Here is a 13,286-nt window from a genome sequence, read left to right as displayed (position 1 = left end):
ATTCCTAATAAAAACACTAGAGAGTTTAGGAATAGGGGGAGCTTTCCTTAGAATAATAAACAGTATCTACCTAAAGCCATCAGCAAGTATTATATGGAATGGAGATAAATTAGAGGCCTTCCCAATAAGATCAGGGGTGAAACAGGGATGTCCATTATCACCCCTATTATTTAATATTGTCCTAGAAATGTTAGCTTTAGCAATCAGAGAAGAGAAAGGAATTAAAGGAATTAGAATAGGCAAGGAGGAAACAAAACTATCACTCTTTGCAGATGATATGATGGTATACTTAAGGAATCCTCGAGAATCAAGTCAAAAATTACTTGAAACAATTAACAACTTTAGCAAAGTAGCAGGATATAAAATAAATCCACATAAATCATCAGCATTTCTATACATGACCAACAAAGTCCAGCAGCAAGAGATAGAAAGAGAAATTCCATTTAAAGTAACGGTAGGTAATATAAAATACTTGGGAGTCTACTTGCCAAGACAAACCCAGGAACTCTATGAACACAACTACCAAACACTCTTCACACAAATCAAATCAGATCTAAATAATTGGAAAGATATCAATTGCTCATGGATAGGCAGAGCTAATATAGTAAAAATGAAAATACTGCCTAAATTAATTTACTTATTCAGTGCCATACCAATCAGGCTACCTAAAAATTATTTTATACAGCTAGAAAAAATAATAACAAAATTCATCTGGAAAAACAAAAAATCAAGAATCTCCAGGGAAATAATGAAAAAAAATTCACAGGAAGGTGGGTTAGCGGTACCAAACCTGGAGCTTTACTATAAAGCGGCAGTCATCAAAACTATCTGGTACTGGCTAAAAAATAGAGTGGTAGATCAATGGAATAGGCTAGGCTCAGGAAATGCAGTAGTAAATGACACTAGTAATGTAGTGTTTGATAAACCCAAAGACTCCAGCTTCTGGGATAGGAACTCAGTATTTGACAAAAACTGCTGGGAAAACTGGAAGATAGTATGGCAGAAATTAGGCTTAGACCAACATCTTACACCTTATACTAAAATAAGGTCAAAATGGATACATGATTTAGACATAAGAGGTGATACCATAGGTAAATTAGGAGAGAAAGGAATAGTGTACCTATCAGATCTTTGGAAAGGAGAACAGTTTTTGACCAAACATGAGATAGAGTATATTATAAAATGCAAAGTGGATGATTTTGATTATATTAAATTAAAAAATTTTTGTACAAACAGAAGCAATGCATCCAAAATTAGAAGGGAGGCAGAAAGCTGGGAAACAATTTTTGAGGCCAGTGCTTCTGATAAAGGCCTCATCTCTAAAATATATAGGGAATTAAATCAAATTTATAAGAATCCAAGTCATTCCCCAATTGAGAAATGGTCAAAGGATATGAACAGGCAGTTTTCTGATGAAGAAACCAAAGCTATCTATTCCCATATGAAAAAATGCTCTAAATCTCTAATGATTAGAGAGATGCAAATTAAAACAACTCTGAGGTACCACCTGACACCTATCAGATTGGCTAAAATGACAAAAAAGGAAGATAATAAATGTTGGAGAGGCTGTGGGAAAATTGGAACACTAATGCATTGTTGGTGGAGCTGTGAGCTGATCCAACCATTCTGGAGAGCAATTTGGAATTATGCCCAAAGGGCGATAAAGCTGTGCATACCCTTTGACCCAGCAATCCCACTTTTAGGTCTTTTGCCCAAAGAAATCATGGAAGGGGGAAAGGGACCCACATGTACAAAAATATTTATAGCTGCTCTTTACGTGGTAGCAAGGAATTGGAAGTTGAGGGGGTGCCCATCAATTGGGGAATGGCTGGACAAGTTGTGGTATATGAATACAATGGAATACTATTGTGCTGTAAGAAATGATGAGCAGGAAGAGTTCAGAGAAACCTGGAGGGTCTTACGTGAGCTGATGATGAGTGAGATGAGCAGAACCAGAAGAACATTGTACACAGTATCATCAACATTGAGTGTTGACCTACTGTGATGGACTATATTCTTCTCACCAATGCAATGGTACAGAAGAGTTCCAGGGAACTCATGATAGAAGAGGATCTCCAAATCCAAGAAAAAAAAAGAAAGAAAGAACTGTGGAGTATAGATGCTGATTGAACCATATTATTTCTTTTGTTTTGGGTGCTGTTGTTTTTTTTTTCTATTTTGAGGTTTTGCATCACTGCTCTGATTCTTTCTCTTGTAACAGGATTAATGCAGAAATAGGATTAATGTTATTATGTGTATATATATGTGTGTGTATATATATCTATATGTATATGTATAGATATATATAGATATAACCTATATCAGATTACCTGCTGTCTAGGGGAGGGGGGAGGGAGGGGAGGGAGGGAGAAAAATCTGAAATTGTAAAGCATGTATAAACAAAAGTTGAGAACTATCTTTACATGTAACGGAAAAAATAAAATATCTCATAATGTAAAAAAACAAAACAAAACAAAAAATAAGTTAAAAAAAAAAAAAAAGAAGGAAAGCAGAAAATTGGGGGAAATTTTTCATAGACAATCTCTCAGATAAAGGTCTAATTTCCCAAATATATAAAGAACTTGGTCAAATTTATAAAAAGATTGGCTGAAGTAAAAGATACACTTCAATTGGGGAATGGCTAAACAAGCTGCAGTAAATGATTGTGATGGAATACTACTGTGATATAAGAAATAATGAACTGGTTGACTTTAGAAAAACATGGAAAGACTTGGACTTTTGAAGGAAAATGGTTATTACCTCCAGAGAAGGAACTGATGAATAGAAGTATGTATAATATGGTCTTACATAAATGGAAATTTATTGTCTTATACTGAATCCTTCTTTATGATCTGCTGTGTATGCAGAACTATTCTTCTTTTCCCTTAGTTTGTATTTGTTTCAAATTAATAGAAAAATTTTAATAAAATTTTTAAAATCTCTCCACACCTTATTTTGTGTATTCTCCTACTTTTTTGAGACTTAAAGTATGTCAAGGTAACAACACATTGATGAGCTGATCACTCAAGTTCAGCCCTATAACAAGAAATCATTTACAGAGGCTCTATGCAACGTGCCAGAAGCTGAGTTCTTATTATCTGTATGTTTTAAGGATAACTGTTTCTCACCCCAGTTGTCCAAAAAAGGATGGGAAACAGGAAGCAGACCAAAAGGAAAGGGCCCAAGAACTGGAACAAACCACCCTGACCAGAGGGCTCTTTGCACTCTCCCAGAACACCAGGAATGATATAGTTTTGTTTAAAAAAATAAAAAGCTCCTTATTTATGATGTAAATATCCTGTTAAGGATTTTAAATTAATTTAAGGCCTCAAACCTTCCTTCAATCAGATTACCAGCTATCAAGGAATTTCAATGCTAGGCTGTGGTACACTGTGAAACAAGGGACTTCAAGGAGAAAGGCAGCTGTGTAAAGTTGGCAGAATGAATGAGGATGCCAGTCCAGAGAGGGCAGATGTAGAGGGGAAAGAGGAGAGGAAGGTGAGAAAAATGTCCGCTTTGCCTCAGGGCCCTGTTTGCAGCTAGAGATGGCACATGAGCAGCATGGACTGGACTGGCACCCAGGTCGCCCCAACCATTACATGGCCAGGTCGATGGGCTCAGTTTGGGAACCTGCACTGCCAGCTGGGGCATTCTTCTCTGGGTAGTCAGTCAGCCTTGCTGGCTTCGCCGGCCGGACAGCTCCTGGCAGCTCCGTTCCCATGGAGATCAATGCTTGCAGTAATACTGTCACAGACTGAGGGCTAGAAGGGGCCTTCGTTGCCATCTATTCCAATCCTCTCATTTTACATATGAGGAAATGGAGCCCCAGGGAGATGAAGAGTCAGAAGGAGGATCTGAACTGAGGACCAGTTCTTTTCCCACTAAGCTAGTCTGGCCCTGGCTTAGGGCATCAACCAGGTGATTATCTTGGCAAAGTATGTGCTTGGTAATGGTCCTATCAGTATCATCTAATTATTTCTCCTTGTAAGCATCCGTGTGCCAACAAGTCAGGATGACTTAGGTCAAACTGGGAAGGCATGAAGTGGTTGGTAAAACAAACACCCAAACCCCTACCTAGTTCATGTACAGATGTGTACTGGAGATTGCTCCCTCCCTCCGGCTTGGTGTCATTTTCAGTGATCCTGTTCTATAGTTATTCCATTTCTAAAAAGTTTCAGGATTCTAGCAAAATGACTAAGGCATCTACTTCCCTCCCTCAGAGCAAACTATAAGTTTTGTTAAAGTACTTAAATGAAGAACAAAAATGTTCTTTGCAATGAGTAGAAGAGCTATTTTTAGAACGCATTTGGTCTGAAATCTCTTAAAAGCAGCCTCTAGTACCATCAGTGGCAGGCATTGATAAAACTATTACAAATGACCTGACAAGGATGCTACCACTGATTCCATGTGGAACCAGTTAACAACATGGAATGAGGCTAAGAAAAACTGAACATCAGCCTGTAAATCTCCTCCTTTAGAAGGACAAGGGAAGGGCAGCTAGGTGGCACAGTAGATAGAGCACCGGCCCTGGAGTCAGGAGTACCTGAGTTCAAATCCGGCCTTAGACACTTAACACTTACTAGCTGTGTGACCCTGGGCAAGTCACTTAACCCCAATTGCCTCACTAAAAAAAAAGGACAAGGGGAGAGGAGATGAACACCACCCCTTTCCTGTGATTTTTCCCAGTCCTGTATCCCCATGTTTTCATCTCTAAAGTTCAAGGGCACAAGGTTAGAGGTTCAAAGCTTCAATAGTAACCGGGGCTGTGATGATGTTAGGGGATGGGGCTAGGACTGGATCTGGGATTTCATTGCTATGTGCAACTCCCCTGTTCTACAACTTAGAGGTTAAGTGACTTGCCCAGGGTCACAAAGGCAGTCAGCATCAGAAGTGACACTTGAACCCAAGTCTCCCTGGCTTGGAGGCTAGCTCTCTATCCACTAAGTCATACTAACTCTAAGTTCAAGAAAACATGAGATAAGGCAATGCCAGTAACAAGCAGAGTAATTTGGTCAAGTGCCTTGAGCTAAATTAACAAACGTTTTCAAAGCTCACAAATGAAAACAATAGACGCAAAATGTCTCTCTTCCTTGAAGACTATTAAAGATCCATCCAAGTTTGGGGTCAGCCAGGCCATTTTCTGTTCTTGTTCCTTTCTCCCACAGCTGCTTCTGATAATCTTACTGATTTCAGAAGTATTCCATGCTCCACACTGTATGGGTATGGATTTGTTAGGAATCATAGAACTTCATCTGAAGGAGGAGGAATTGGAAGAAACCATTTAGTCAAGCCCCCTCATAAGACCCAGCCAAGGGAAGTGCCAGACACCACTGGGACCTCTGAATCACATTTACTATCCCCCAGTGTAATAGAAAGGTAGGAGAAAGGTGGTCAACTACTCCATTTTGATGTGACTTTCCATTTTAGCTAAAGGATTTATGGGAGAGAAGAAAGGATGTGTAGAATTATTTAAAGATCAGAAGCTTTTACATTGTATACTTGATTCTTTTACCAAGGTTTCTGCCTGCAGTGGTAAGTCAAAAACAAATAAGAGTAATTCTTTATGTAATGGAGAAAAAGATAACTAAATTATATACAATTTCACATTTTCTCTTCTCATTTGGGTAAGTGAACTTCTATAATGCATTAAAATACTTCCCTAACATTCCCCCTCAACATTATTTTCTTAATTACTATTCTTTTGAAAAAAATTCTAATTATCATAATTTTCCATTTTTATCAAAAGTTACACTTAACAAACAGCAAGTATTTTTCCAACTACAGCAAATATCACAAATAAAAAGTTCTGCTAAGCTTTCAAATTACCTCCCATTAAGTTCTAGAGTGGAAGAAGAGCAGACAGTTAAAATCTTGATGCCATGTTTGTTAGTGATCTGTTCATACACTGAATTTTACTTTTAGTCCAATGTGCTCATAAAGCAAGGTTGCTGCTACGAAATCAGCAGGACATTTAAAATTCAAATAAGGTCATATGCATTTATGATGTAAACTAGACCTTTATGACACACGGATTAAATGCCCCGCAAAAGGCAAGCTCACATTCAGTCAAGGCTTAAATGATCTTTACTGATGCAGGAGGGAGAACAACTACTTTAAAACTCTCATTTTTGATCTAGAAATGTGCTTTTCTATCTTTATTTGAATATGAGTAAGTCTGATCTTGTGGGAATTTACAGCATTTCAAACTAAACAATGAAACCAGAGACTCGAATTGGAGCTACAACATCATAGTGATTTCCCTTCTGAAGGACCTATTGAGAAGCCTTAGCTCTTGACATTTTCTCTCCAAATAATGTCTCCTACCTCTCCCGTATCGAAGGTGCTTGGGGTTAAGCAGCCTCTTCATACATACAGTGGGTTGTCAAGGTCTTTTCTAGCTCCAAGATTCTGTCCTAGAATTCTGCCCCCTGATGCCCCCCGAGGTCAGCAATCCCTTTGATGTGGGGATTCTTTTGGCACAGACTCGACCTCAGTCACCATCTCTTCTTCACGTGGCATTTTTATCCATCCCTTCTAAAGGACGGACAGGAAAGCTCAATAGCCATGAGCTGTTCCTTACTCGCCTTTTAGATGTTTCCTGGTTCAGAAATGCCTTAAAAATGCAGATTATAACCTAGCGTTGCCTGTGTGTCAGGGCTCCCCATCGTCCAGATTCTTTTACATTGTTCACCACGAATTAATCAAGGTACCAAGATCCTCACCTTCTCAACAGAGCATGAATACCAGTCCTCCAAGGCAAGTCCACGTCAGTAGTTTGATCATAGATTTTTCTGATCATTGCGACTATGTGATTTGTCACTTACAATAATAGGCTGCCATTTTAACAGGCCCATCACGTGACTTTTCATGGTCCTTTGGGTTATCCTGATTTTGAGTTTTGGGGAAAGGGTAGTCTTTTCAACCTCTTCTTGCTGACAAATGTAAAGAATTAATTGTTATTTGAGGTTTTTATGCCTTGGTGTGCACTGTCCTGGGGCTCCACAAACCGCACGGTGCTCCACCCACTGGTTGTAGCCCTTGCCAGGGCTCTGGCACCTCAAGTCATCACCACTTGCCGACGCCTACATGGGCCTGACAAAATTATAATGACTGGAAGCCTAGTGAGGGCAGTCATGTGACTGTCAGAGCGGGCATTCCATTGGCTGGGACTGTGTGGGGTGTTTCTAGATTTGGGGAAGGAGAATTGGGCATTCTAGGTGGAAGCTGGAAAGCAACAGGCGTTCTGCTGCTTATTTTCAGCTGATTCCTGGGCGGTGGTATTTTTCAGGTATTATAATTTCCCTTTCCCCATTTTATTTCCCTTCTCTTGATCCTACTGATCTTGTTTGTGTTGTTTTTTTTTTAAGTTCATTCTTGTTAAAATAAATCTTGTTCTGTTTTGAGGGAGGCTGCCAGTCTCCTTCCTTGCCCTAATATTGGGGGCGAGCTGCTTAGCTAGCACTCCCCAATTAAAAATTGGTCCCCACACAAATCACCAATATCAATATACTGAGGCCTACTTATGCCTATATATCTTTCCACTGTTCTCTGGTTCACTGGCAAGAGCCTAGCACAGTGCTTGGCACATTGGCCCTTAATAAACGTTTATTAATTGGGTAATTTAGTATTCCCAAAGTAGTGTTTCAAGTTTCACAGAAAAAAATACTGATGTTGGGGGCAGCTAGGTAGAACAGTGCATAAAGCACCAGCCCTGGATTCAGGAGGACCTGAGTTCAAATACGGTCTCAGACACTTGACACTACTTACTAGCTTGACTTACTAGCTGTGTGACCCTGGGCAAGTCACTTAATCCTCATTGCCCAGCAAACAAAACAAAACAAAACATATATAATTTTGTAACTACTGGAATGACTCCACCTGCTGGAGACTTACTATAGAAAAGCTCCGCCACGAGGTGAAGGTCTCTGAGGGCACGACCATGTGTCTTTTCAAAGTGACGTTTGCTTGTGGGAGGAAGAAGGGGGAGCCTGGCGCTCTGACTCACGCTCTTTCCTGAGGACTCCAGTGGAGAAGGGAGCTAGAAATGCGCTTTCCCTTTAATAGACAGATTAAAGTAGGCCTTTCTCTCTCTCTTTACCAAATTCTTATTCTCCTTAATAAATGCTTAAAAGTCTAACTCTTGTTAAAGCTTATAATTTATTAGTGACCACTCATTAGATATTTTAGACAGTACAGTTAGAATTTTAGCCTGTACAATTGGAAACATGCTATCAATAAGAACCCTCAATTCAAATGTGAAATAAAGTTCAGATGTTAGCAGATGGTGCAGGATCACAGGAAGGAATGGGAAGTTTCCCAAGGGCCAACTAGAGCATTCTCTTCCATTTAACAATGTTTCTGGTTGGCTTCTGGGCCACCTGCAGTGTGCATCTAAGACACTGGGAAGGACAGCATCACACACTCAATGGGCTGCCCCCCAGATGAGAGCAACTCTTTAGGAGTAGATTTTTTTCTCTCTTACTCTACTCCTTTCTCCAATCAGATACCTTTACATTGCTTCCATTTCCCCTCCATTCTCTCTACCCCATTTCATGTCCCCATCACCTCTCTTGTAAACTACTTCAACAGCTTCTTACCTGGTCTTCACCCTGAGCCCCCAACCATCCACCTCATGGCACCAAAGACCCATCATCAACCCAGTTCTGACCACACCAACCCCCGCTCATGAAGTTCTCCACCCCTTTTCTGCAATGAACCCCTCCGGCTGTCCTCTCTCACAATGTTCTTACAGGTATAAAATACAGAGACCAGCAAACAAGTTCAAGGACCCCCAACCGACCTACCTACAAGTTATTCCCTTTCAGATACACTCCAGTCTACACCCACTAATTTGCTTTTTGGTCTTAACCATTCTCTCTCCCATCTCCATGTCTTGAACGCCTGGACTCTCCACTGCTCATCTTTCCCTGGCAGGACGCGGAGCTCCCTTCAAAGATCAGGCCTTTCCTGATGCCCCCAGCAGCTAGTGTTCTCTAAGTACACCTCCCTTCATTATCTTTTCTTTACTTTCAATCTACATTGTACTTAACTTATATGCATACATAATGTGTGTACACACACACACACACACACACAAAAATATGGCATCTTTCATTCAACAATTCTCTGCTGACATACAGAAAGGCACATGCATGATCGCCACATATAGGTAGGATCATTGAATATGTCCTACACAGATTCCCAATGGAAGAGGGGATTCTCTGTAGGCAGAAGGGAAGTGATGGTGCTGCTTACCATGGGTGTGCTGATACACCACTGGCACTTAGAAGCATTCAGGAGAAGCAAACAGTTCTAAAAATCAACAAGCATTTATTAAGTGTCAAGCTATGCCAGGGACTGTCTTAGATTCTGGGGACAGGAAGAGCTAAAGCCAACAAACAGTCCTTGCCGTCGATGAGCTTACAGTCTAGACTGAAATAGGAAGCATAAATGGGTCTCTACTTCTTCCATGGGAAATCCATGAAAGACACACTCCACCCTCATGCCTATATGTGGCAATCATTGCATGCCTTTCTGGATATCAGTGGAGAATTGTGGCATGAAGGATGCCACGTTTACACAAACATTAACAGTAAGACTTATTGTATGCCAACCAAGTACATACATATACATTAGGAAATTTGCAGGACAGGGAAAAAAAATGGTCTTTGCTTATAACCAGGTTTGTCAAAGACGACAAAACAAAACTAAGACAATTTATACATTTTTTTGCTAAAAGATCATTCCAAGAACTTATTAAAAAAAACAAACCCACATACCTGTATTGAAGGAGAAGCCTCTGCCAAAGGAGTTTCATTTGCATTTCTAAAATTCCTTTGCTGAGCAATGTATCTGATGAGAAGATTTGTTTCAGGTGAACCTCTGACTCCAATTGTGGAACGGCGTCTTGATTTTTTTAGCAAGGCTTTTCCTGGAATGACAATTTTATTACAAGTTAAGAAACCTTCCCCCAAAAGCACTAGTTAACATGTTTTAACGAAGCTTATGTTCAGAGTTCTAGTAGTAAATAATATTCTGCACACAACAGTGCACATAAAGCTGTTTAGTGGACATTTCGGGCCCCTATTTTCTACACATGAAGAATACTGGGCTTGCCCAACTCAGTAAGTTAGTAAGTATCTGCTTTGTACCAGACTCAGTGCTGGGGATACAGAAAAGACAGTAAAATGAGTGCTTGCCCTCCAGGCCCTTATATTCCTTGGAGAAATAATTCGCCCACATTTCGGCATGTGCACCATGGACAAGCTGTTGCTTAAGGAGAGGGAGGGGAGGAAGGCACTAGCCGTCGTAGGTGCCAGAAAAAAATCTAGTGTAGAAAGTGCTACCTGAGTGAAACATCGGAGGAAACCAGGCTTGTAGGATGCAGACGTTCCAATCTGACTGAGAACGACTCTTTCCCAGTCCCACTAAAAGAACAATGAGCCTTTAAGGCATGTGCACCTGTTTGTTACACAGGGTGAGCCAAAAGTCATGATGTTTTAATAACTTTTTGAAAATTATCTTTTCTTCTTCACCATTTATGAGACTTGATTTTTCACACATAATGTCAATTCATTTTCTATTGTCAATTAAAAACAAAAAATAAAGGAGTCATTAAATATTGAACCCCCTTCAGGGCTTTTGGCCCACCTGGTACTTGACTCTACCACCTGCTGATAGAGCCTGCACAGAAGATACGAGATGAAGACACTTTTTAAAATACAGCAAACACTGGAAATTATTCTTTGACTATTTACATTAATTCACATTTTACCCCTCACCTGGAGAAGGATGGGAGAGAGAGGGGCACTGGGGATAAAATAGTCAAAAGAAAAGTAAAAATGGCTCAGTGCAGCATTTCTTTTTAAATGTAAAGAAGAGGACAGAAGGTCAGAAAGAATCACAGATAATCAGGACAACTTTGAAAGTGATACTATTGAATTTATCATATGTTTAAAAGCCGTAATACACAGGAGAGGTTCAGTTTCAGGAATCCTTTTCCTCTTCTAGCATGTGAAGAGACAGAGAGAGTAAGAGCGAGAGAGAGATAGAAATATGCTTATTTTATTTAGTTTGCTAGAAAAGTTTTTAAAGTAAAAAATAAAATGAAGCTACTTTCTCTCTCAGAAGTCTATTTACTGGTAAGTCAGGTCTTATTCACTTGAAAATGTACAGACTGGTCAGAATGCAAATTATTTGGCACATGTAAATTTTTTGTGAAAGAATAAACTTTTAAAAAAAATCATAAAAGTATTTTATTATTTTCTAGTTGCATGTAGAGATAGTTTTAACATTTATTTTTATAGGATTTTGAGTTCCAAATTTTTTTCCTTCCCCAAGACAGAAAGTAATATGATATAGGTTATATATGTACAATCACATCTGTGGTAAAAAAATATGAAAGTTTTTTAACAGTCGGTTAGGATAACTGAAAGACGCCAGTTTTTCTTTTTTAAGGACCACCCTTTCGGGGAGACCAATGGCATGAGCTACGTACTCCAGTCCGCCTGCTTCGCGTCAGACTGCCTGCTAGCACTCCACTTCCGGGGTGCGAGCTTAAAAGGCAAGGAGAGAATGGAAGTGGGAGTTTTTTCCTGCTCTGCTGGTCTCCTGACTGCGCTGCACAGGCTGATGCTTGATGAGAGTTCAAGTGGGCCTGGCTGGCGGTTAGCAGCAGCACGCGCTTGACAAGGTCTCTCTCTCCCCAAAGGTGGCCTTCGGCTTTTGGTGAGTTTTATACGGAATATAGACTAAGCTTAGACTTAAGACGATTTGTATCGTGTTTCTACTTTCCTGTCCTTCTGATCAACATCACCTTGTGACTACCATACAATAAAAGCTCTAACTAGAAAACCAGAAGCTTCTTCCATTTACTAGTCTGAGAGATAAATTAAAGGAAAGGTTAAAGAGGGGAGATTTATGATCTAATATCCAATTTTAAATCTCACACATCAAACATATTTCTGCATTAGTCACATTGAGAAAAAGGAATCAGACAAAAGGGAAAAACCTCAAAAAACAATCAAAAAGTAGAAACAGTACGGTTCAATCTGCATTCAGAATCCACACTTCTTTTTTCTGCATGTGGAGAGCATCTTCCATCATGAGTCTTCTGGAATTGTCTTGGATCATTGCACTGCTGAGAGGATCCAAGTCTATCACAGTTGATCATCACACAATGTTGCTGTTACTCTGTACAATGTTCTCCTGACTCTGTTCACTTCACTCAGCATCAGTCCACTTAAGTATGCCTGTTCATCATTTCTTATAGCACAATAGTATTCCTTTACATTCATATACCACAACTTGTTTAGCCATTCCCCAATTAATGGGCATTCCCTTGATTTCCAATTCTTTGCCACCACAAAGAGAGCTGCTATAAATATTTTTGTACATGTGGGTCCTTTTACCTTTTCTATGAAATCTTTGGGATATAGTGGTAGTGGTAGTGGTATTGCTGAGTCAAAGGGTATGCAGTTTTATAGCCCTTTGGGAATAGTTCCAAATTGCTCTCCAGAATGGCTGGATCAGTTCACAACTCCACCAACAATGCATTAATGTTCCAATTTTTCCACAGTTTCTCCAACATTTATTATTTTCCTTTTTTTGTCATATTAGCTAATCTAATAGGTGTGGGGTGGTACCTCAGAGTTGTTTTAATTTGCATTTCTCTAGTGAATAGTGATTTAGAGCATTTTTTCATATGGCAATGGGATAGCTTTGATTTCTTCATCTGAAAACTGCCTGTTCATATCCTTTGACTATTTCTCATTTGGGGAATGACTTCCATTTATAAGAATGGATTTAGTTCCCAATATATTTTAGAAATGAGGCCTTTATCAGAAACACTGGCTGTAAAAATTGTTTCCCAGCTTTCTCCTTCCCTTCTAATTTTGGCTATATAATTTCTGTTTGTATAAACCTTTTAAATTTAATGTAATCAAAATCATCCAATTTGCATTTCATAATATTCTCTATCTCTTGGTTGGTCATAAATCCTTCTCCTCTCCATAGATCTGAGAGGTAAACTATTCCTTACTCTCCTAATTTACCTATGCTTTCACCCTTTATGTCTAAATCACGTACCTTTTTGACCTAATTTGGTATACAGAGTAAAATGTTGGTCTATGTCTAATTTCTGTCATACTATCTTCCAGTTTTCCCAGCAGTTTTTGTCAAGTAGTGAGAAGCTGGAGTCTTTGGGTTTATCAAACCACAGATTACTATAATCACCAAAAGCTTCAAGCTAATAAGACTTTTGGGACACCCTGTAGTTACACATTTTT

General features: G+C 39.4%; 1 protein-coding gene across 3 annotated transcripts in view; it reads right to left on the bottom strand.

The window, feature by feature from the left end:
- The window catches only part of CDCA2 (cell division cycle associated 2), a 56,125-nt gene that overhangs the window by 35,250 nt on the left and 7,589 nt on the right, over window positions 1-13,286 (bottom strand). For all 3 annotated transcript variants that reach the window (XM_043985764.1, XM_043985766.1, XM_043985767.1), the window contains exon 4: window positions 9,780-9,931. In XM_043985764.1, the coding sequence (XP_043841699.1) occupies window positions 9,780-9,931 (152 nt within the window). The remainder of the gene's footprint in view (window positions 1-9,779; window positions 9,932-13,286) is intronic.

The sequence above is a fragment of the Dromiciops gliroides genome, chromosome 2 (genome assembly GCF_019393635.1).
Source record: "Dromiciops gliroides isolate mDroGli1 chromosome 2, mDroGli1.pri, whole genome shotgun sequence".
Classification (NCBI taxonomy): Eukaryota; Metazoa; Chordata; class Mammalia; order Microbiotheria; family Microbiotheriidae; genus Dromiciops; species Dromiciops gliroides.
The sequence above is the reverse complement of the archived record's forward strand: the minus strand, read 5'-3'. Positions and strand labels throughout refer to the sequence as shown.